The sequence below is a fragment of the Zeugodacus cucurbitae genome, chromosome 6 (assembly GCF_028554725.1).
Source record: "Zeugodacus cucurbitae isolate PBARC_wt_2022May chromosome 6, idZeuCucr1.2, whole genome shotgun sequence".
NCBI lineage: Eukaryota > Metazoa > Arthropoda > Insecta > Diptera > Tephritidae > Zeugodacus > Zeugodacus cucurbitae.
In genome coordinates this window covers 68,505,563-68,531,804 of record NC_071671.1, presented here as the reverse complement: position 1 = coordinate 68,531,804, position 26,242 = coordinate 68,505,563, and the positions used below count along the sequence as shown (strand labels likewise).

The following is a 26,242-nucleotide window of genomic DNA, read 5'->3' as shown; positions in this document are numbered from 1 at the left end:
ACCGCTGCTTTGAGTGTATATATACAGCGCGCGAGAGAGCGTATGTGAAGAGGATGAGCATTGAAAGCAATAAGTTGGTTGAAGTCGGGCGCCACAAGGCACTAGCATTGCTATGTAGTTCTTTGTATTTGTACATAAGAGCGAGCGAGCGCATTGCGCGGTCTACATAAGAAATTGTATATAAATGAAATTGAGTGTTTTCGAGACGGTTGTGGTTCATGGTTACAGCGAGTCGGAGCGCTGCGCTAGAGCTCATTTCGAGACGGAACGTGAAGTAGTGTGGTCATACTTTAATATTTGCGGAAAAATTAGTGTTACTCGCTTTTACAAAGAGAGAGCATAGTTTCAAAGAAATCACAATTATTTAAATAAAGTAAACAAATTGTGCACTAAAAAATATAAAAAATTAGAAACAAAGAAATTTCGTATAATTGAAATTGTTATAAAAAATATTTATTTATATAAAAAGAAAAAAAACTAAAAATTGAAGTCACGCTGACTAAATAAGTAAAAGAGAAGCAGCTACACAGCCAGACAAATGAAGCTGTTCATATACAGAAGAGTGCACTTGGCGTGTATATGCATATAGTGCTGTGTGTGTGTACGTGTGTTTGTAAGCGGAATATTAATATCGGTAGTGCTGCAAACGTCGCCGCCGTCGAAATCGCTTCGGTTGTCGCAAAGTCGCATTAGCAACACTGCTAACGTTTGAAAGAGCACAAATACATGTGCCGCGCATGTACATACATATGTATATAAATAAGTGTGTGTAGCGCCTCTCGTATAACGCCAGGGTGCTTGTGCGTTGATAATAATTTTTCGGAGTATTCGAAATACGGTTGTCACGTTTTTAGACGGCAGACAGCCAGCGTTACCTTTGACGTTTCATTTTACCGAACTGCCTACGGTATCTGTGTGTGTGTGCACAAACACAACAAAAGTAACAACATCACATACATGTATGAGTGTATGTTGTAATGCGCGGGTATAAAAAAGCAGAGTAAGCGATAAAAGTGTACTTAAAGCAAAGTAGTGGAAAATGAATTGAGGAAGCAGAAAAAAGTGCATTAGTGCTGATATTATACAGTGTACAAAGAAAGGAATAAGAAAAAAGTGTTTGAAAACTACTGCAAGCGCACAACAAATGTTTGTATGTGTATAAATAGTAAATTTCGAAGCAGATTAAAATAAAACCTGCAAAAAGTGTTGAAAACCAGAACAATCGTGCTTAATGAATGAATAAAAATGCATAATTCATGCGATTAATTGGTGAAATTAAAAGGTTAAAGTTTGAATTGAATTAAAAATACAAATAAATATATTTGAAACTACCACAAATTGGATTACAACTGGATATTGCACACTCTAACTTGGAGAAATAACATATATGGATAACCCTATACGCAATCAGCCTGATAACGTATTATCTAAACTCCTCTGTATTCATTACGTACAGATTAGTGCTCGTAAAGCTACATTGGCACTCCGTTACAATTAGCGCACACGTTCATCGTGTTCATTAAAGGTAAAAACATAAAAAAAAACAATTTTTGAAATATGAAACTTGTGCATGATCAGCTATAAATCTACCACCACCACCTTTTGCCAGCTCCTTTTACACATGTACATATATGTATGTACCATCGGACTACCTTCCAACTTGCCATTAACCAACAAACAATTTTCTGATTCCTTTTCGCTTTTGAAATTTATTTATCAACATCTTCGTATTTCATGTTTCGTTGAAACACATTCAGTTATATACATAGGCAAGCATATAAGCCCACATGCATTTACCACGCTACTAAATGAATGCATATCTACAACTATATGTACTTCGTAGATACATAAGTAGATGTATCTACGTAGATACGCTTGTATGGGTCCACACACACACACACACACCCATATATTTGTATGTTTGTCCAACTTCAATCTCTTTAATGTGTATTTTTATCATGGCACTCTGCCTTTGCACTTCGTTCGTTTTGCTTTGCTTTTTCTGTAACGGCTTTCCGAGCACTTTCCTACCCTCACAGTCTTTGCTACTGCCACCACAGCCATGCTGTGGCATATCACATGAAATAACAACCTGAAACTGCTGAAACGACTGCCACGACGACAACAACAACATTAGTAACGAACGTACAGAAGTAACAGCATAGCAAATAACAGCTATGCTATGCTGTAGTGACAACGAAAGCACCGACGCAGGCAGATTTGACACAAGCGAACAGTAACAACAAAAACAGCCACTTTATCGAAGTCATAGGCGTCAGCAGCAGCAGCTTGCGTTTTTCCCTTCGACTACTGCTGCATATGTATACCATACATAAATCGGTATATCGGTGTATAGCTCTTTATTTATATGCATGTATGTATAGGTGTGTATTTAATGCACGCAGCTGAAAAGCATTAACAGTGCCGGCGCTCGGAACACATTTAGTTGCACAGTGCATTTAAATAGAAAAATGGTACGCAAATTACAAATATGTGTGGTTTATTCAATTATTGAGAAATTTGACTAATTGATGACGGAGAAAATTAGCGTCAAATCATTTGTTATGTTCCACTTAATTGAATTTATTAGGAGTAATAATAGTAATATAATTTCTTTGAATTAGCAAATTACTTATAAAATAAAAGAAGTAAAAACTTTTATTTAAAAAACTTTAAATTTAAAAGAAATTATGAAATATATGTACATTCGGATCTAGCAACTTTGTTAAGTATAAATTCCAATATACAACTGTAAATAAAAAAATTAAATTGATTTGTATGATATTTTGACTACTCAAGCTCTTTTTTGATGAAATTGTAATATGTAATCTCTAATTTTATCAAGTATTAGAGTGTAAATCACACACTTTGACTATATATAGTAATCATCATCATCGAGAATGAAAACAAACACTCCTTAAATAAAATCATTTCTACTATGCTACTCATGGTTCAACTTAAAACTCTTTTAGAAATGGCAATATCTGAAATAAGAATAAAGCCAATTGAAATTCCGTTCGTAAGCTTCAATATCTTTTTTCAAGTACATATTATGTTTGAAATGATACCACTTAAACTTTCTGAATAAAATATATAATTTTTTATTTTAATTTATTTTATTTTTATTTACATATATATATTTTTATTTATTTATATAATTTTTATAACAAGGTTTATGTCTGATTTACAGGCATACATTAAAATGAAAAAATAAAATTGTTTAATATTTTCTTAATTTTTATCGTTGTGCAAACGAACACACTGTGCACTTTATACAAGTATGCTATATTCCTTGATGACTCCTTTGTTCGCTTATTCGCCTATGCCAGCCATACTTTTGGCTTCAGCATGCGGGCTTTCCGTTTAAACGCTCGCATATGTACACTATGCATGTATTGACATATCTATGTAAATATGCTTAGATATGTACATACATATAATATATAAAGACATACAGATATTTTTTTAAGCATTGCATATACGAGTATTATATTTACCATTATGTACATGCAATGTTTTAAACATTTTGCTATTGCATCTGTTTATGTGCGTCTTTACCGTTGTTATTGTAGAAACCTTTACTGTCGACCGCTTTTGCAAATTCTCTTTTGTTGAACACATTCTGCACAGTGCCTTTGTGTCTGGTTCGTTGTTGGTTGTTGATCATCTGTCGACGAGACGGGGAAGTTTGCTCGTTATACATTGGAAATGTGAGCTCACATTTCACATTTCCATCCAGTTTTACCTACTTGCATAGATCCTGTGCAGATCGTATTATGCGTACTGCGACACGACGAATTCCTTGAAGAGTCCTTGAAGGCTAAGATTCGAATGGTTTTTTCTTCTTCTAATTAAGGTTGCAATTGCTTGCTGTTTAATTACAGTCTTAAGAAAGTCGATCAGAGCCTGCTCTCACATACACACATAGATATTAATTATATACTTCAATAAGTACATGTATGTTTGTATGTAGTCTGTATGTCAACACGGCATATTTTTACTTACCTTATTTGTTGTTTTATGCGCATCCAATGAATAAAATTGTATAATATATTAACAAGTAATGCTTATGCCGCATATATAATGAAAATATGTTTGTGTGTTTGTATCTACATCTCGATGCTTCCGCTTTTCAACCCCCTCTACAGCATGGTTAGCGTGTTCATTTAGATAGGTATGTTGCTCGTTGCTTTACACCTCACTGCCTCGTCAGATATTCATCCATTCACAGTACACAGCGCACGGCCTTCTCTCTTCCAATGAACTCCGCCAGCTGTAGCAACAAAACATTTACTTGAAGCCCAAATAAATAGAGAACACTGACGCAATAGTGGCAGTGGTAAATGCGATAGCAACGACAGCAACAACAGCAACAACAACACTGTACGCAGCGCATATAATGTTAGTAAATACAAGGCCTTGCCTGCCGGCGGCTAACTTTAACTCCTCTTCGCACTCCCCTCAACCTTGTTCCATTACGTTACGTAGCTTCACTTTAGTTTCAACACAGCCAAGCTGACTGTTTCGCCTTTGACCGAACAGCTCGACGTCTACGCTGTGCAGCTTACCGTAGCTTTTCCAATTTTTATATTATTTCAGTGGCAATGGCGGTGGCAGCGTTCCGACGTCAACTGTGTATGTTTTCAAATTCCCTTATCGTGCGGTGCAGGGTTGCCACAGCTACTGTTCAACTGCTGATTGCGAACTGGTATGTTGGTGCTGGCGCTGGCGCTGGTACTTGCATACTTATGTATTCGTATGTACTCGTAAACGGTATCAAAAAAACAGATTTTCGGCATTTTTTCGTACAGAGCTTGTCAAGTTTTGCGTTTTCGTGTGCGCGCAAAGGGCAAACCCGTATTTTGGCGTGGGCCAACCGGCCAAGGGCCATTACACCGCGCTTCGGGCTTAAACTCGCAAACTTCTTTGTACTACATGTACTATCTACTTGTACTTGTACATATATTTTGTCTGTCTCGCATGCTTTCACTTGAAAGTTGTTTTGCTGCTGTACTGGTAAATTTTTGTCCCTTCACTAATATTGCCTGTCACTCATTGACATTTTTCTGCTTCTTCTTCGACGTTTGGCCTCGAGCTGCTTGCAATAAACTTTTCACCTTTTTCTTTTCCTGTCAGTTGATATCTTTTATTTTGGCCAATTCTTACTGACTTCCTAATTTTTTTCTTCATCTAACTGCCCTTTAACTTTTCTTACGGGCATATGACGTGAGCTTTCTTTACGACTCTTGCGCAAAATGTTATCAGCTTTCTTAGAAATAAATACAAATACAAATACATATACGCAGTCTTTAAATTATTTTTGTAACTTTTAGCTTGCCAGAATATGTGTATGTGCTTTTGTCGTCCTTGATCTTTAAGCAGTTGTACTGAGGACAGGACCATCATTGAATTTGGTTTTCAATTATCCTTGGCGCACGTTTTTATCAATTCAGTATCTGCTTGTGCGTGTAATCGTTGTTTGTTTTTGGTCGTGAGCACACGAAAAGTAAATACAGAATTTATTAAAGTTTTCTTGCAATATCAGTTATTTGTTCTACTTCATTTTTATTTATTTTTCTTAAGCATTTGTAACAAGTTTTCGTCCGAGCTCAGGTCACTTAGTATATGTATACCTTTAAGCTCATATATTTGAAATTTGGTTTATATAACAATATTTATTAAGGTAGATCCGTTTAAAAAAGTAGAAAAACATTTTTGGAAGAACATATACAGACTTATTTAAGACTTGAATTAAAGGGGGCAACTTCTTTCGAAAAAATATGCGGTAGATGAAAAGAAAAATTGCATAAGTATATGCAATACTCCTTAAGGAATTCTCAGATGGTTACTCTAGATTATTTCAACCATACAATGTTTCAATGTGTCCTTAAAGAAGACGACAAGTCTCGCTAATGGAAATATTTTATTAAGTTTTTCACTAGTACATTCTAAAAGCCTCGTCTATATTGCTTTAAAGTTGAACCTTTGTTCTGATTTTAACAGATACATTTATATATATATATACATTTAGAGATGCGCATGAAAATACATACGAATGTCCATTCAACGAAAACATTTTCATTTCACTTTAATTATATTCCCCTAATCCGGCCTCCCCGCGGAGCACATAAATTCCAATTTTTCACTCGTTTCTAACAACAACAATTTTTCGTTTTTCTCTTTGCAGATTTTATTTTTCACGTTCTTTTGTGGGTGACAGTAAGCAACAATGTCACCAGTGCCGGGAGCCACAACAGTGATGGGCACTGGTCTCGCACCACCTCCCACAGCTCCAGCAGCAACACTTGTTACAACAGCAACAACTACGACAAGTGTGGCCATCACATCGACCTCGCATAGTCGCGTTCCAGCAGCGATGTCCTCGCAACAACAAAGTTCACAACAACAACCACCGCCGCGAACGCAGCATTGCAGTGACAATGGCAAGGTGGACAACAAGAGCAAGCATCACTTTAATAACAACAACAACATAAAAAACAATAACTGTAATAACAACATGTTGGCGCAAAGTCAAAATAAAAATAAAAACAGCAACAACAATAAGTTAACTATGCAACACAATGGTGGCATGCATTCGGCGAGCGTGGAAAGTGTGCGCCAAATGAAGCAGCAACAACAACAACTGCAACAACAAACGAACAAAAATACCAACAGTGACAACAAGGCTAAAGATAATGATATGCAAAAGCACACAAATACAACGACAAACGTGTCCTTCACCCATGCCACCAGCAGCACAACGAATGCTGCCGTTAATGGCGCAACAGCCAAAAGCGTGAACAACACGCAATTCTCCTCGCCTGTTGGTAATGTTGTTGGCACGTCGTCATCGTCGCCGCAGTCGTTGTCGTCGTCGCAGTTGTCGCCTGCGCAAACTAATTGCAGCACTAAATCACCGACGATGAAGACGACTACAATGCCACAGCAGCAGACATCCTCCGCCGCCACCACCGTCTCGTCCCCATCGTCGACGATAACGAATCCGTTGGCCTTGTCGGCCATCACAAGTAATGGTGCCACTTCAACACCAGAAGCAGCTGCTGCCGCAGTAGCAGTAGCAACAGCAACAGCAGCAGTAGAAGCTGCAACAGGCACAATAAATGCGAAGACAATAATAAAATCAACAATTAATCAAAATGGTGTGGAAATAAAAGAGGAATGCGATCCACAACAAGTGATCGTCAAGGTGGAGGAGACAACACCAATTGTAACCGGAACAACACCAACAACAACTGCGCAAATCTCAACAACTACTGTTAATCAAGTGGCAACGCCTCCTACAACGACAACAAATCAAAAGGATACAACAGCTGCGATTGCGGCTGCGGCGCCGGCGGAAGCTAGCAAGAAAGCTGCTGGCCCACCACTCGTTACCGCCGACGATGCGTCTGCGGATAATCTGATTGTGGATAAGCCGCGCAAAGTACTATTGAGCGTCATGAATCCGCATATAATTTGTCACTTGTGCACTGGTTATCTCATCGATGCCACAACCATTGTGGAGTGTTTGCATTCGTGTAAGTACCCGCTACTCTAATTAATGAAGATTTATGCTGAACAGATGCGAAAGTTGTATATAGGATAGCTGATTTTTCCAACTAAACTCCAGCAAGAAAGTTTGTTTAGGCTTTTTTTTTTAAATTTCGTCTTCATCATCTAGAGTACCCTACAAGAATTAGTCTGCTTAGTTTCATATTTGGCTCTCTCTTGATTAAAATGGAAATACCTCATATAAAATCTCACCAATGTAAATTTTTGTCGGTATATTTTCGGAACTGCCGTTCTACTAATTTTTTACATTAAATCCCTAATATTTTTATACATAATCGGTCCAAAATTGCATAACCAACTATTGTTAAGTAGGTACTTGAGTTTAAATATGTTCATATGCATTTTTTTATTACGAATGGAAGGGATATATTAATTAGGTATAATTATATTATGTGAAATGTATGTCGGTACACACATATACATATACCTACACATACAACATATAGCTTATAGTTTCTGTATTTATATGATTTTTCTTCTTTACAGTTTGCCATAGTTGCCTAATCAAACATTTGCGGACTGAACAGTACTGCCCACGCTGTGAAATGATGATAAACACGGCCAAGCCAAATATAAAGTGAGTAGAAGATATTTTTTACATATATTAAAAAAAATATAATTTGTTAGATGGAATGTACAATTCTTTTTGTTAAAATATAATTTTTTTATGTTAAGTGCGAAATACATCCGTAACGTCCATATATAGATACAAACATATTTACATATTTCCTTTACTAAGTCTGATTCTTCACCTGTGATACTCGAGATGTCTTAAATAATCTCGAATTAGGAAAATATAGATTAAGATTATAGATAAGTGTCTCAAAAGTCTTCCATGTTAAGAACAGGCACTTAGTCGGGGATTACTGTATGTACTAATTAGAAAGTCGTTCTTAAAGAAACTGTGTATGGTGTGTGTTTATATTATTCCTAAAGATGCTAACAACAAAATAAAATATAGAACTTTCTCAAGCATTATCTTAAAAAAATCTCAGAGATAAGTTTCTGGATGATGCGATCGTCCTCAAAAAATGTTTAAAACGAAATATAAGCACTTTGGTTTGCCGACAGGACTTGAGGAACATATTTGATAATAGACACATATGTATATATGTCTAATTATATAGAGCTTGGCTACTCAATCGTACCGATCTTTTCTTGAGATTGGCATTCCCGTTTTTGTATAAGACATCAAATAGAAAAAGTTTCAAATTAATATGTGGAGTTATCTACAAGAAGTACACCCCGAAATACATGTATCTCATATAAACACACACCTTTGCACATACAATAAATAGATACAGTTGTACAGATGTTTCCCATACGCCAATCCTGCCAATTACTTTATTTCAAAGTATTTTTTTCTCCTTACCTTTCCCATCTTGATCAGCGTCTTCGTCGCTGTCCGGCAGTAGATAAAACGCACACCTCATACATCTTCTCAGAACATATTTTATACGAAATCTACTTGCACGAAATTCACCCTCCTTTGAGCGCAGAAATCACAACTTCGCATTGCATTACATCCCTTCGACAGCGGCAGTTGCGGGACAAGCTCGTCGTCCTTTGTCGATATGATCTGATTAACGGCATCCAACAGCATGTAATGTGGCATGTGTGATTGTGGCCGATTGCCACATATGAATGTACATATATATGTATGTATGTATAGTATATGTTAAAGCACGGCTTCCGAGTGCCATAAAAGGGGCGAATTTGCAGTCAGAGTTCACTGCCAGAGGTAAAAAAATTTATTTTCGGTTTAAGAATGCACGAGTATGTGTGTATGTGCATGGAAATCGCAATGACAAAAAATGGCATATGCAATACGCGCGCAAAGGACACAGTTTACCGAGAGAGGGGGAAAATAAAACTCGCTTTCCGGAAACATAATCAAAATGCCAATTAAGTGAATTTAAGCCATACCGTGTATTATTTTTTTTTCGTCCCGCTTTCTTACGAGTACAAGCCCTTATTACGATTTTCAAGAATCACGGCATTTTGATGCTTTTGTTACCAGCTCTAACCCGCTTTCGGAACATCTTGCCGCTGCATTGGTACCTCATGCAGTGCCGTAAACACTTACGATTAACTGGCGGGCGGGGTTTCGCTTCGATTTGCCGACGGCATGCGCTATCACACATATGTATGTATATAAATATCGATGTAATATGCCGTGTGGGGCTCGCACAATGTGGCTTTTGCGCTGCGAGCACAGCTGTTAGCGATTTCCACAAACCAGTGAGGTGAGCTGCAAAGTTGGTAATGTGCCATTTCCACATTGTACCGTTCGATTCCAAACAACAACTGCATGGAGCGATAGCGCGCCTTTTGAGAGTTCCCATTTCGTTCCGAGGCATACTAAAATTGTGTAGCAAAACAAAGAAAAGTAGGTACATAAACGGTTGATAAACGCGAGAAATGGCTTGATGGTGTGACGAAGGAGCAGTCAAAACGTAAAGCCGAAAAAGGTATACAAATGTGTAGGACATAATTGAAAGAGCAAAAACACATTAAAATGTTTGTATGTTTGGAACGAACGAAATTGTGCTCTCACGTTTTTAATACACTCTGCGCTGCCAGTTTGGTTATCGGTCGCTCGCTCGCTCGCTCATTCCCGCTCGGGGTGTTGGGGGTCGGAGTGCAGTCTCATTGTTTATTGTTTTATTTACATTTCTCGATTTTTATTTCATTGAATTCTTGTTTTTCCTTTTACCATCTGACGTTCGTTATCATTATGACGTTGTTGTTGTTGTTGCTATACATATATCGTATGTGCGCGGAATTCGAAATGCATGGTGTTGTCGTCATTGTTGCCGAGATTCCCGCAGCGACAGTGGGCAACAGGCAACAATCGCCGCGCTCTCCTATGCCACAGTCAGTCCTGCTATAAACATTTTCAAGCTGATAAAGTCACCCGCCACGTCGCTCTTGCCAGCAGCATCAGCATTACCATCAGCTACGACGACACCATTAATGTTATGTGTTGTTGTTGTTGTTGTTTTTATTGTTGCTGCTGTTGAATTTGCCTCACCATTGATGATGTTGTCGTCAGCAAAGTCTTTGGTATCTTTTTGTATCTATGTGTATCGTGTGTGCATATGTATGTCTTCGTGTGTGCATTCAACTATGTATTCTGTTGTGTGCACAGCATTTATTTGTTTGCGCTTTGCATTAGCCAAATGCTTCGGTACTCAAATGAAACATTGCTGAAATATTTGTGATTAGGAAGGGCGAAACACAATCATACACGCATACAAATGGCAAATGTACAATAACAACAACACAGGCATTGGGTTTGGTAGGTTCGTTTGCCTTGTCGATGATGAAAACTTTTTCACACCACATTAGATCCGAATACACATGTGCATATGTGTATATGTATGTATATTAACACCCTGTGCACAAAACACCTTAAACTCAACCATTGCAGGCTGTATGCTTTGAAAGGGGCAAGCAATCGAAGCTATTAAATGAGTTTTTTTCCGAACTCTATGTTGGTTAAGGCTTTCAGGGCATTGACTTACGAGATTTATACGACCTTTAAGCAGATTAGGGCTTTAGTACACAGTTTTGTTTGATACAAATTAATCAATTTATATGCAATATTACAAAAATTAAAGCCATTAAAGTACATATTACATACAAGTATATGAACAAAGGTGATTATATTTTTTTATATTAAATAAGAAACAATTATATAAAAAATCTCATGCTAGTATTTAATTAAACCCCTTCATAAAGCAAGTTGGAAATTGTATCTTGGGGTAAGACTCATACATTGAGAGTATTTCATACAATCTAATTTTGAATTATATTGTATTTCAAAGTTATTAACCAAAGTATTTTTTAATTTACAGACCCGATACGACGTTACAAGCCATCGTCTACAAGCTTGTACCCGGTCTCTACGAACGAGAATTAATGCGAAAACGCGCCTTTTACAAAGATCGCCCGGCAGATGCCGCTATAGCTACACCGGAACAACGTGGCGAAGACACCGAACACCTCATCTTTAGTCCCTCGGACTGTATGTCCTTGTCGCTGGAGTTCGCAGATACAGAGTAAGTAAACAGTTAACTGATGTTGTTCTCAATAAGTGGTTTCATACTAACTACCAGCTTTAGATGAGTACAATAGTACTTTAGACGCACATTCAAATCATTAAAATTACTTTCAATATCCTCTAATTTGTCTATGCACAATGCTACAACTATGTTCCCTTCCATCTTTTCTTTTCTTTTGCTCTCCTATAGTGAACTTGTGCGTCAGAAGAGCGATTACGGTGAATTTTTGAAGCCACGTTACCTGCAGTGTCCCGCTATGTGCACTGTTGGACACTTGAAGAAATTCGTACACGGGAAATTCGATATCGATTCGCAGCGTTTCAACATTGACATCATGTACAAGGTGAAGACTATTGTACTGCTCGATCACTACACGCTCATGGATGTTGCTTATATTTACACGTGGAAACGTGATGCACCAATGCGTTTCTATTTTCGTGTAAAACGTTCTTTGCGTCCAATTGTGAAGACACGTAAACCGGCAGCCATAATGCCTGTAGCAGCACCAGAGACGGTAGAAATTAAGGATGAGGTTATTGATGCATCAATTACGGCGAATTCACCAAAAATTGCCGGTAACGAAGTTACGCAAACTATTTCACCTACGCCCGATGCTATGACAATAATTCCGAAACCAGTTGTGTCGGCCTTAACAAATAACAATCAACTGATTATGACGCCGGAACATATTAAGGAAGAGGAAATCGAAGAGGCTGAAGAATTAAGAGCTAAACCGATTGTTGAAGCAGTCGTTAAACCGCCAAAGCCAGCTAAGGTTGCAAAAACTTCTGCCGTCAGCTCAAGTACAGAGGGTAAACGGTCACAATCAAACTCTGCGGCTGAACGTAAAGCCGAGAAAGCATTGAATGCGCAATACTCGCACAACTCACCGAAATCATCCAAAGAGAAACGTGAGGCTAAAGAGGCATTAAAGCAAGCTGCTGAACAACCACGTGATGAGCGCAAAGTCGAAAATATTAAATTGAAGATTGATTTATCGAAGCATAATAGTGTGACAATTATAAATATGTCCGATCCGCAACGTCGTGAGATTACCAAGTCTGTGCGTCCTGAAAAGGAGTGGAAGCTGAAAAATAAACGTGACAAAGAGTCCAGTCCCAAAAATTCACCCAACAGTGAACGCAAAAGTAAGACTCCTAGTCCACTAACGGTACCGCCACTGACAATAAAGGCTGAACAAATTAGTCCATTAACGAAAAATCACCCCAAGTCAACTGAAACATCGCCTGTGGCTGCCCCAACTAATGAGGAGGAGCAAAAGTCACAGTTCCTCAAGTCATTTGCGCTGACACCGATCAAAGCTGTCAAAAACGAAACAAATGATAAATCTCCAAAGTCGCCGAAAAGTAACAGTTCGTTTACACATAAGGTTGTGATTAAGTCGCCAACAAGTAGCGCTCGCGATCCGCTGAAAACAACAATCACCACCGTTTTCAAAGGACCCGCCTTGCCGTCTAAACGCAAAATTAAGGAACCTGTTAAGAATGTGGCCAAGAAGCCAAAATTGTCACCGCCACTCCCGGCTGAAGACTTCAAAATTAAATTGCCGCCAAGTCCGATTGCCAACGCAGCGAAACCAAATTCATCCCCTATCGCTAAGCCGCCTACTCCGGGGCACGAAAAACCTCTTATGCCTCCACCAAAAACCATTAACAACACATCGTCTCCCACAACTTATGTAGCTGCCACAATAACAACGACCACGCCAAATGCAAAAACTAGCCAAGTTACTTCGACAACTAGCAGTCAAGCAATTATGCGTCCACCAATTGGTCTGCCGCCAAAAAAAGTTTCCGGTAAAATGAGTGCTTCCGCAGCGCATAAAATGAATTCCCTACCATTGCTGCCGTCCATGACACGTATTGAGATGGCTGCTCCTGGTAATCGCACACCGATTGCGAAGCGCTACCAACCTATTCTGCCAAAGTCGACACGTCCCAATCCGTTCGCGAACATTCCCAGTGACGTCAATAAGCTACTGAAGGATGCAGGCACCGAAATTAAATCAATCGCCAGCAATACAAAGTCAACCGCGAAGGTGTACGGACCAAAGACCATCGCAAGTGGCACAACAATCACCGCCGACAATAGTCTGATGGGACCACCGCCTGCGCCGATAACCAAACAACAGTCTCAAAATGTGAATCAACCACGTCATGGTATGGCAAGTAATGCCAACAAATTGGGCGCAAAGAATGGCAAAACCAGTAATTCGAATAATTATTTGAACCTGGCGCTTTTTAATGCATCAAAGTCCAAAGGCAATGAAGCGCCACCCGGTTGTCGTACCCCTATGTACACGCCAAGCTCGCCAATATACTCGCCAAGCTCTCCGCAGTATATGCCGAACTATAATATACCCACAGTTCCAACTTACAAGTACACACCACGTCCATCTGGCGGCAGTGGTAGCTTTTTGCAAAGTATATTGGGGGGTGCGAACAATCAAATGGCGGGACTGTTTCCGGCGCCACCCACCATGAAGGATAATGCTAGTATTGGCATGAATTCAGGTGCCACGAACGGTAATAGCTCGCCCTCTCACAACGCTAATTATAAATCGATGGATATTGGTGGTGGTCAACAGCAAGGGCCCAAACGTGTTTATCCATTCGCACGTAGCCCCAGTCCAGAAGATCCGCCAGAAAAACAATTAAAAGTGAAATCATTGCTCACTTCCTGTAACATTAACATTCCATCATCACTCTCAATCACCATCACACGAGAAGATAGCGAATCGCAGACCAATAATGCCTCGCATCCAAAACATAAAAGTCCTGTGAATAATTACATCGAGATCCTAAAGTTGCCTGATCAGTCAAGCGAGACTGTGGAGCAAAGCAAACGCGCCTCACCCCCGGCGCAGAAGTTACCACCGACTCCACACGCCTCTTCGCTAAAGCTGCTTATGCCACCAACGCCGAATGCTACTACAACAAGCTCGCCTGTAAAACGTGACAACACCGAGGGAAAATCCACAAATTATGGCACCACAACTTTGGCACAAATTACACAAAAACCACAAAGTAATGCGCCAAAGTCACCATACAACACCACTTCGAATAGCGCGAATAAAACACAAATAACCGCACAAAACTCGGCTGCAAAGTCATTACAATCGAATTCTGCCCAGATGAACCAAAAACATGCGAACGAAAATAACCATCAAAAGTCGAACATGAAGGTGGCGGAGCCACTGAAGTCACCGCAATCGGAACAGCAAAAATCGGGTGCAGAGAAGAAATCGCCCATGCAAAGCCCCGATAAAAATAACTCGTCACCAAATGGCAAAACCACACACAAGTCGCCAAGTAACTCTAGCGGTATGGATGCGAGCAAAAAGTTCCGACCAATTTTGCCTCGACAAAATCCTGCGTCTGCCATATCAGAAATCATACCACCTAAGGTAACGACTGGCAACATTATCGGCACTTATTCGGCGCCAAGTGGTGTAGCGGTAAAGGTTCACGCGGCTAAGAAAGTGACGCCACCTAAAAAATCACCAGGTGCACAACAACACCAACAACAGCAGCCACAACCACAAGTGGCGCATCAGCAGCCCAAAAATGGACAATCGCCGAACGCATTAAGTGCTGCGAAACCCAACGTACCACAGTCCAACAAATCCCCCTCACCCGCACACCAGTCGTCATCTAAGTTGACAACGAATGCTACGGCTGATACCACGCCCCAACCGATATCTTCTCCGAACGCCGCTAACTCTAACGCCACCAACAAGCTGATCCATGCACCACACCCCAGCATGCCACCGACTATGCCAACACTGCCGACTCTACCTGCCATGCCGAACATGCCACCCACTGCGCTTCAAGTTGCCGCCATGGCCGCTGGGCTGCCCGGTATGCCTTCGCACTTGGGCGGCGTTGGCGCTGCCGATTTCAGCAAGCTATTCAAGGATAATCTCCTGCGCGCACAAGTGCAAGCGGCAGCGGCTGCCGCCCAACCCGGCGGCATGTTCTACCAATACGCGAACGCGCAACAACTGAGTCACCACTACAGCTACCAGCAGGCCTTCATGCTAGAGCAGTTGACGCGCATGCAACGCGCCGAGGCATTGAGTGAGTTCATGCAAAAGTTGAAGAACGGCCCAGCCGATAAACCGTTAGATAATAACCCAGGCAGCGTAGGCGGCGGCAAAGCGCTTGCGGTCCCAGGTCCGAAAGCGTCACCAGTTGCGACAACTAGCGCCAGTGGCAGTGTAACCTCAAAGTCTAGCGCGGGCAACACCAACACCAACAACACGACTACCGTTGTCAATAGCAACAGCAACAACAACGGCGGCGCAACTGCGACGAAGGCCAAATGAAAATGAATGTACGGACGAAGGTGGAGATGCACTTGGAGATGAATGAACTCCACCAAACAGCGTTTATGGAATTCAATTCCCGCTGTGTGCGTGTGTGCGTTTGGCGGTACGCCTCATCATTAAAAGAAAACACATTTCAAATGAAATAAATTTAAGTTTACGAGTACATTGTTATACTAAAAATGTGTGTGTGTGCATACATACATACAAACATAAACACACACATATATCTTCGTTTAGACATTAGTAATACTTTAATTAAGCAGTAAGTTGAAAACTATTTCTGTTTAAACTGGTTCTTGTTTTTGTTATCCACTATATATTCGCTTATTTATTATATTATTAAATGCTAAAAGATTATCGCAGCAATATGAATGACACATACATACAATACATACTTACATGCGAGCTGTGTATGCCCGGCTGAGACGAATATGAAGAGAAATGTACATAAAAATAAAATAATTATCCGTATGCATGTATGTGTGTTGTTTTACCCACCTTTAAGCAACTTATAAATATACATAGATATATTCGCCCCGTCCCTGACTGAATATTGTGAAACACAGTGAATTTTATATAAAAATAAACAAATCCCATTTTTAGAATTATGATTAAATAGAATTATATAAGACTATGTATATATGTATGTTAAAAACTAAACTTATCAAGTAAATCTAAGTGTAAAGAGAATAAATATTTTCGTAAATTATTACGAATCAATAAGTGATTTCAATAAAATAATTGAATGGTATATACAAAAATAATTAAAATGTGTTCTTTTGATTTCACTGACGAAAACGAATAGGTCATCAGAGCCTCCTCGATTATCAGCAATTAGTTGTTGTTGTTGTTGTTGTTGTTGTTGTTGTTGTGGTGACATAAAACATTTCTGAAAAAATTTTAAGGGATTCCTTGTCCGGATATATAACTGGTTACTTTGAACTGACTGTCGTGAGATCTGCTCAGCAATTACAATAGTAGGCGAGGTGTCACTTCGTTCAATGTGGGTGTATTGTAAAATAAGTACTTTTTTGGCCTTATAGGATGGATGGATGGATTTAATTTTTTCAGGATCCATCCTCTGATTAGTTTTTTTAACCATATTCCAAAACTTTCACTACTGGGTCACAGTAGTGTTGATGAAGAGCGCTCTCAGAGAGTAGAAGCGAGAATCGAAAATATTGTGGTTTGTAATTACAGCATATTCGACGTCATGTTTCAAGTTTTCAATAGTACTGAAAACTGAGTGGTAATCGATATTTTATCAGAGCGCTACAATATACTAATTTTTTGGAATTTTTTGGTAACTTTGTTTTGAAATTTTTACTATTTATGCTTTGAATTATTGAATATACGTTTAAGCAACAACAAAAATATTGAGGGAGTTTCATATATATATATACATATATATATATGTAGTACTTATATAACCTCATGGTAAGTATGTACTTATATATGTACATAGATATGAATGAATCGTGGGCATGTAACATCTGATTGCACTCATCAAAATACTCCCACAAGCATACGTATCTGCATACGTACATATCTAGAGAAGCAGATATGTAGCTATACAGTAAGCATTTAAAATTCACATTTTTGTTTTCATAAATGTGCGCTCACTGCTGTCCATTGTATGTCATATAAATACATATAAATAGATGTGTACATATATATGTACATTCATAAATATCTCCCATAATCCCTTGGGAGAAGCGCGCCATAAAACCAAGCACTTAAATGTGAGACAAATTTTTTGAGCCGTTACGCATGTTGAGTGAACAGATGAGTGGCTCCCCCTTATCACCGCAATATAAAAATAAGTGAAATATTTTAAGGAGCAATCATGCTATGTGCATGTAAGGTAGGGCTTATTTCGAACACAGCCGACCATTCGATACTCTCGAAAATCTGTTATATAAAAGTGGGTTATATTAATGTTGATTTCAAATTATCTCAAGCTAAAGTGATAACTTGGATTCAGTGTATGTTTTTATCAATATGTAAAATATCTGCTTCAAAATAATACTTGTGGAAAATAAATATATGTATATTTTTTGATACATGATAAAGAAAGAAATTTTATATATGAGCATTTCAAAAGACGATTCCCCGCCTATTTACAAAAGCGGTTTCAACTAAGCCTCATCAAGCTATCTCAAATTTTTAGGATAATAAGCGCACAGTAAGCCTATCGCACGGAGAGAAATCAAATCGTCTCGTCATTCCGATTACTTTTGTGTATCTTGAGTCGTTTTAATAACAAAATATAGTATGTATGAATCTCAGTTCTAAGTTACACTAATTATTTCAATCATATTTTTATCATTAACTTCAGAAGTATGATTTCCTTTGAAAATGACGAGTAAAATACATCGGAAGTCGTCGATATTTGTTGATTCCACCTTATTTTATATTCCATAACTAACTTATGCAATGTTAAATGTGATTGATTTTGTGATCTTAAAAATACTATTAAAGTAATTGAATTGTTGTTGTAAATCAAGCTTTCTATAAGGACATAAGCTTACATATCAGCGCGATGAAAATCGACTTGACTTTGTTAAATATTTATTTGTAAGTTGCTCTCTTAAGCCCATTTAGATCTTTTACATCACGTTTGAATTGGGGGAGTTCTGTGAGATCACGAATGAGTGCATATGAAAGCATATCATCAAATTAATAGATTTCACAGACAATCTTCAAATTAACAAAAATGGGACTCACACTAGTTTTATTGCATACAGGTGTTCTAACTTTGAATAACTCTTAAAATTTGTTTATAACTAGCACACTTATCCTTCAGCGTAAAATCTGTACACTTAATACTTGTCTTGGGTTGCTTAGTGTTTTGACAGCTTATTCAACATAACCGGTACGTATGTACTCACGTTTTCAAGTAATCTAGGTCAATTTGATACAAGAATCCTTTTTAAATTGGACAAATGGTTGAACGTTTTTCTCCTTACAGTTTTATACTGAATATCGTTGTTATTTTATATTAATCCAAACACTCACTTATACAGACAAATTTTGTGTTAATACAGAAACCTACGTTTAAATCTGTATGGATGGTCATACACGAATCAATTATTTACGAGATATCATCTCTGGTTCACATTCATTAAAGGTACAAGCACGTTGCCACAAAAAAGTATTAAAGCTTCGTGATGGAATGATGAAACGAATAATATTAACCAGACGATAAAAGAACAGAGACCATAATAACAACAACAAATATATAATAATATCAAGGAGCTAGTGGAAACCTGAGCTAAGTATGTGTGCCCATATTTATATGTGCATATGTGGGAATAATCGAGGTAAAAACAGCTTTAGTCTGGGCGCATCATTAGATCACCACGAGACAGCAACCAGCCATTCGCGAACACTCAGAGCCATTCAGCGGCTTAACAATTCCCCGTTACACATTTACGTACGAGTATAAGACACGATATCGCGCTGCGTTTGTACACTTTCGGTACATGGAGCTGCGATCGCATCAACCGGAAGTCATCTCAGCCAGCGCAAAAAGCAACACTGGCGGTACCCATACGGCTACTATGGCTAAACCGTCAAGTACGTTACGTATGTGTGTACCAACATTTGTAAATCGACTGCGTGATGCTGAAAATTGAAGCTGAGACCGATAACGGCGTTGACGATGGATCCGAAGCAGAGGCGGAGGCGGAGGCTGACACTGTTGAGCGGCACGCAGTGGAGAGCGAGCTACTTTATGCGGTGGCGCGAATGTGAAATCATGCGCGCATGAATCCTGTTTCTTGTTTTCTTGTCGCTGTGAGCAACAACAACTGGGGTCTGACTCGCGTCGAAACTGAATAAATAAACAGCAGTGGCTGCTTGGCAGGCCGGCTCGTTTACCGCCTCAATACGATGCCATTGCGGCGTTATATGTCTGTATGTATGTATGTTTGGGCTATGTAGTAGGTGGTGGAGTGAAGAGTGCCGAGCACTGATGCTAATGAGCACTTACGTGTATTGAAAAACGTGGAAATTGTAGATAAGTGGTAGCCAGTTGTGTTGCATCGACTGCCAACCTCTGTGGTGTTGGGGATGTGAACAAGGCGGGCAGAGGGTCTACAACAATATAGAGTAATGGTCTGTAATTAGAATTGTGTGACAGTAAATTGCGGAATTTGCGGACTTTCGCCGTTTTGCACACAATATAAATTGCTCGATTCGAAGTCAGTGATAAATGTAAGCGGATATTACAGTGGCCTTATATTTTATGTGCAATTTATTTGTGTTTGAGAGTGCGCTCTGACGTAAGCATAAATGTTTATTAAATAGTTATAATAGCTAGAGCTCTGGTTGTAAGATGTGGTTAATGACGATGAGAGACTACTTAGTTAACAATATTATATTATAGGAAATCTGTATAACTTGCCCGATATTGGAATATGTAGCTACTTGAGATATCCTACCGAAGGTATACATATTATCATATTAAGGAAACAAAGGTCAAGAGTAAAGATATCCTTATTTGACCAAATTTTAGTTCAAATCAAGAATAAGTTAAATACAAGAGCGGTCCGATAAGGAACTGCCGAATTTACTATAAAGTACATTCGCAGGCCACTGTCAGCTCTTCTCTTTCGATGGATAACGATAACGAGTTTAAAATTGGTTTTACTGAGTTTCAATATAATCGTCAGAGAGTTTGTGATAGTGTCCTTAAAAAGCTACCACGGAATATAACGTCACAAAAGCCTATGATCTCATATTATCAGATCGACTATTGAAGGTGCGCAAAATAACTGAGACAGTACGACCCTCAAACGGCCATAAGGGTCATATCATCCATGAACTATCGGGTATGAGAAAACTCCGAACAACAAGCGTAATTTTGAGATCATTTCTTAGCAGTGTTTAACGCTTTCGAAGGTGTTTCTGATTCAAAATTGAAATATGAGTCGAATAGGTAGGTTATACGAAACGTACAAACGTATTTTTCATACGGGTTAAAGAAGATGGAACATCGCTGGAATTTCTTACATGACATAAATAAAAGTTTTATAATGGTATACAGAGGCCAATTTATAAATGTTTACTGCTGAGTACATTAATTATTATTAGACTCACATGTTAGGAAAATGATCTTTCGACCTATATAATCCATTTTTGATACCTGTACGGATAGTGGTAAACTAAGAACTTCGGAGCCGTCTGCGTAAGAGAGGAGTACCAAAGAAGATGAACTGTATGATTTCTATGACGACATGGATATAGTTAAGCGTATAAAAAACCAGCGAATGCTCTGGTTAAGCCGTATCGTACGTATGGAGGACGATGCTCTAGTGAAAAGATCCTTCGTTTCGGGACCCAGGGGTGGACAACGGAAGCAAAGGCGACCACGCATCCAATGGAAGGACCAAGAGAAAGCTAGGGAAAGGAATGCACTGAGTTGAAAATGTTTATGGAAGATTTCGTTCCGGTTCCTTTTAATATATGTATATACATCAGTCAATCCTTCTAGTTTAAATGAATCTGATGATCTACGGGAAATAAGCGTGAGATATAAATCTTTTATTTGTAACTACATATACAATATATAATCAAAGGGAACGAGCTCAATGATTTAATTAGCATTTGGACTACCAAATCGTTGATTGCATTTCAAATTCCAAGAAATTATGAATGTCTTAACAAGTATTTTTTGGGATCTTTAAGAAATTCATTGCTTGCAACCACTATAACTCGTGCCAAACACAATGTAACGGTACAAAAGAATGAAGGGATGAAAATATAAAGGATATGAAATCCACATACATATGTATAAGAACCCTTCTGTCCTCTAATATTAATTTATTCCTATAAAATATATATAATCCAATTACATGCATTTAATTTTAAATATCAAATGATCTAATCGCTAACCGGGCAGGTGTGTACATTGCATATGACGTTTTAAATGAATGTTGCGTACTTACCGAGAATATGAAAGTGCTTAATCAGCAGCTTATTCATTAATTTGGCGCGATCGTTTATTCATAAAGTCCTACCACATATGAGCACATACACACTCATTGTACACAGATATGACGAATAAGTGGAACGACAAAAATGCTTCTCTATAGTTTATATAGATTTGTACATATGTATATATACAATATGTATAGTTTTCATCCCCTTCGCTACAAACATTTGCGTCCAACAAATGCTTACTAATTTAAAGGTGTATGTTTGTACATTCTTATGCGTGGTAGAATTATGCTCACATAGTGCGCCTGAGAGATATTAGCGCCACCCTGCAGAGAAAATCACCGATATTGAAGCAAACTCCTTCTGGAGAATTTCAGCACGATTAAATTCCATAAATCCACTGATGGAAAGTCAATTATCCCTTCATCATATTTCGTGCCTGTGTTTTTCTTGCAGGGCACCGTGTGTTTACAGATTGATGAATTTTTTCTCAATAAAAATACAATTTCCTCATTAATGTACAATATTAAAAAAAATTGTGATATTTAACAATATTTTTACAAGCTTGTTTATTTATCATTATTGTGCCGAGCCAATAAACATAGAATGGGGCATGTTTCTAATATCTCAGTGCTGGCTGATAGAAAATTAAGACTGACTTAAACAATCAAACATGGTAATAAAGACCAAAGCCCACCGTCAACAAACTGATTGAACCTTATCGGTGTGCCTTTAGACCTGGAAAATATACATCTGACCAGATCTTCATCATGCACCAAACCGTGGAAAAGACCCGTAAAAAAAGTATCGACACACACCATCACTTTGTTAATTTTAAAATTGCTTTCGACAGCACGAATTTGGTATCCCTGCAAAACTTATTCGGCTGTGTAAGCTAACGTTGAGCAACACCAAAAGCTCCGTCAGGATCGGGAAGGACCTCTCCGAGCCGTTCAATACCAAACGAGGTTTCAGACAGGGTGACTCACTATCGTGTGATTTCTTTAACCTGATGCTGGAGAAAATAATACGAGCCGCAGAGCTAAATAGAGAAGGTACAATCTTCTATAAGAGTGTAGAGCTGCTGGCGTACACCGATGATATCGATATCATTGGAAACAACACCCGCCCCGTTAGTTCTGCTTTCTCCAGACTGGATAAGGAACGAAGCGTATGGTCTGGTGGTGAAGGAGAACAAAACGAAATATCTCCTGTCATCAAGCAAACAGTCAGCGCATTCGCGTCTTGGCTCCCACGTCACTGTAGACAGCCATATCTTTGAAGTTGTAGATAATTTCGTATACTTAGGGACCAGCATCAACACCAATAATAATGCCAGCCTTGAAATCTAACGCAGAATCATTCTTGCCAACAGCTGCTACTATGGACTGAGTAGGAAATTTAAAAGTAAAGTCCTCTCTCGACGAACAAAAACCAAACTCTACAAGTCTCTCATCATTCCCGTCCTACTTTACGGTGCAGAAACGTGGATCCGATGAGACGTCACTATGAGTTACGGTCCCTTAAACATTGGCAACGGCGAATACCCCAGACGATGGAATGATGAGCTGTATGTGTTATTCGACGACATAGACATAGTTCAGCGAATAAAAAGACAGCGGCTACGCTGGCTAGATCATGTTGTTCGAATGGACGAAAGTGCTCCAGCTCTGGAAGTGTTCGATGCAGTAACCGCTGGTGGAAGCCGAGGACGATGGAGACCTCCACTCCGTTGGAAGGACCAGGTGGAGAAGGACTTGGCTTCACTTGGTATTACCAATTAGCGCAAAACTTCCAAAGCGAGGAAAAAGAAGTCACGAAGAAGAAGAAGATATGATGGCATCATATGTGTTGCATATGCACTAATTTTCAGTTCAATCCGTTAGTATATCAGTTATATATTTAATTATAGTTCGATGTTATTTGATTTTTTTTTTCTTTCTTCATACATATGTCTTCTTCCTGTTGTTCGTTAAACCGAGTACTTATAAGTCCCCGCTGTTCTTTATTTAAGGTACTCAATGTAACAAATTTGCTTATTCGTTATAAGCGGTTTTCGTTAAAACGAATATTCGTTATTTCGGAAAACTACTGTATGTGTAAAGCCGCATTCCGCTTTAGGCCTCTTGATTTGAATTTATAATTTACGCAAAAGTTTTCTTGTGATAACTAGAATTGAGTTGAATTTATCTAAAAATTATAAGAAAAGCCACTAGCATACAATTAATCAGTTTTCAAAGCTCAGACTGAAGAGCATCTGATTAAATAAAGTTATTGTTATATTCTTACTCTACGAAAGTTAAATCTCAGACCCTAATGTTATATTCGCTTGGTCATTTATCTAAAGATATCTATATGTATGCATGTATATTTGTTACTACTGTTTTACTACGATCATAATTAATTATTTTTACAGCCCTTAATAGCTTCTGAAATACACTCAAATGCTTTCAATTAAATAAAAGTCACGAAAAAAGATTGAAAAGAGCTAAAAGAATCGTTGCACATTGGTCTCTATCAGCTAATTCTCTCACTCACTCACTGAGGGACCCCTTAATAAAAATCAAATGAAGTGATGAGTAAAATGAATGTGTCCCCTGCTGCCAAATAAACGTGCTTAAAATGAAAATATATACATATATGTATATGTAGTATATAGCAATAATTGTATATATGAGTATATCACAACACACTGACTTCATAGGTTGCTATGAAAATCTTCAGCATTCTATCGCTACGCTGCACAAGTATTCATAGCTCTATGTATTTACATATGTACATACATATTTATGGTTGCCTGTCTGTCATTGCTAGTGTAACGCTTTACAGTACATTTTTCAAAAGACTGCTCACAGCTCGCATGACTGCATTTTGAGTTTTATTTCTTCAATTACAGCATTAAATGCATGCTATATACTATTCATATATGTGGATATGTACAAACTGTTCACTTTAAGTACTGTTTACGCGCTCTGCTTTACATGTCCTCAATACATATTACACACGCACGAAGACATACGTATATATGTACATATATGTGCATAAGTCGTTGCAAATGCTATCGTTTTATATGCCTTTAGGAACATACTTGTGTGCTTGTAAATATATTGCCTGCAAGAGTTGGCCATGTAATCTGTTATGTATATACATATATTTCTGTATATACTGAACCCGTTTCTTACTCTCAGTTATAATTACGTACGAAACCCAGATACTCACACCCGAATGAATTCTACTCCGTATCATCGCAGATACGTACTCGTACGTAGTTGCTACTTATGTACCAGGCATGTAAATGCGGACTGGCAAGTAAATGAGTCAATATGTATTACTATCTATAATTGTATATATAATAATTGGAGAGAGGCACGCACCACCAATGTAGATATATGTAAGTATATTCAATTGTATAGATATGTATGTATGTATGCACATTTGGCTGCTGGTTAGTAGCTGACGTCGTGTGCGCCTCTGACGTTTGCGTTGAGACTGCAACAGCGGCGAAAGCTAAGCCGCTGAATAACAAGCAATAAAGTAACCAGCAACAGCTTGGTTATGGGAATACATATTTACTTTAATTTCCAGCGAGTGGAATTGAAGATTTATTGCAAAAAATAAAATAAAAGTGTAATTGCAATGCGATAATCCAGGCATACTTAGTTAGATATGTACATATATACATACATAATAACTACATGTACATATAATTTTTAAATACTTTAATGAACAGCATGTTTTTTCTGTAATTTATTATTTAAAAATATAAACATATACATATATAAATCTATGTAAATATAAATATGTACTTACCTGACAACAAAAAGATATCGAAAGCAGCAGAGCAACAGCAGCGCAGCCCAGCGATTCGTACACAGATACACAGTGTCTATACAAATAAGTATGTAAGGCAGTCTGTCTATGTAGTTGTACACATTAAAGTAGTCATACCACCAGCGCAACGTTTCAGTCATTCTCAGCGTCGTTCGCCAGCTACAGAAAACCAGCACAGAAAGTATCGCTGGCTGTTGTAGAAGTTACCCTCTGTCGGTATTTTGTTTTTTCCACTATTCGTCTCACTAACGAGCGACGTGGAATCGTCAGTCAGTGCGACTGTTAACCAAACGACCCGTCGTCGGCCACCGCTAACAATTCTACTAAAGTACTGCTGTAGGTTGCACAGTGACGTACTGAATTAGGGGATTCTATGTTATATATTTATTTTAGTTGCCGTAAAATTGAGTTCTCAGCTATATATGGCTTATAAACTTATTGCCATAAGCAATATAAATTTTGTAGCTCTCAATAGCAT

At 38.4% G+C, this 26,242-nt stretch overlaps 1 protein-coding gene across 1 annotated transcript; it reads left to right on the top strand.

Moving 5' to 3' along the window:
* The first annotated feature begins 244 nt into the window (after nucleotides 1–244).
* Nucleotides 245–16,409, top strand: LOC105212187 (polycomb group protein Psc). The gene is made up of 5 exons (XM_029040107.2): nucleotides 245–1,525; nucleotides 6,188–7,538; nucleotides 8,059–8,149; nucleotides 11,433–11,636; nucleotides 11,829–16,409. The coding sequence occupies exons 2-5, from the start codon at nucleotides 6,230–6,232 to the stop codon at nucleotides 15,985–15,987; spliced, it is 5,763 nt and encodes a 1,920-aa protein (XP_028895940.1). The 5' UTR covers nucleotides 245–1,525; nucleotides 6,188–6,229; the 3' UTR covers nucleotides 15,988–16,409.
* Nucleotides 16,410–26,242: the final 9,833 nt, after the last annotated feature.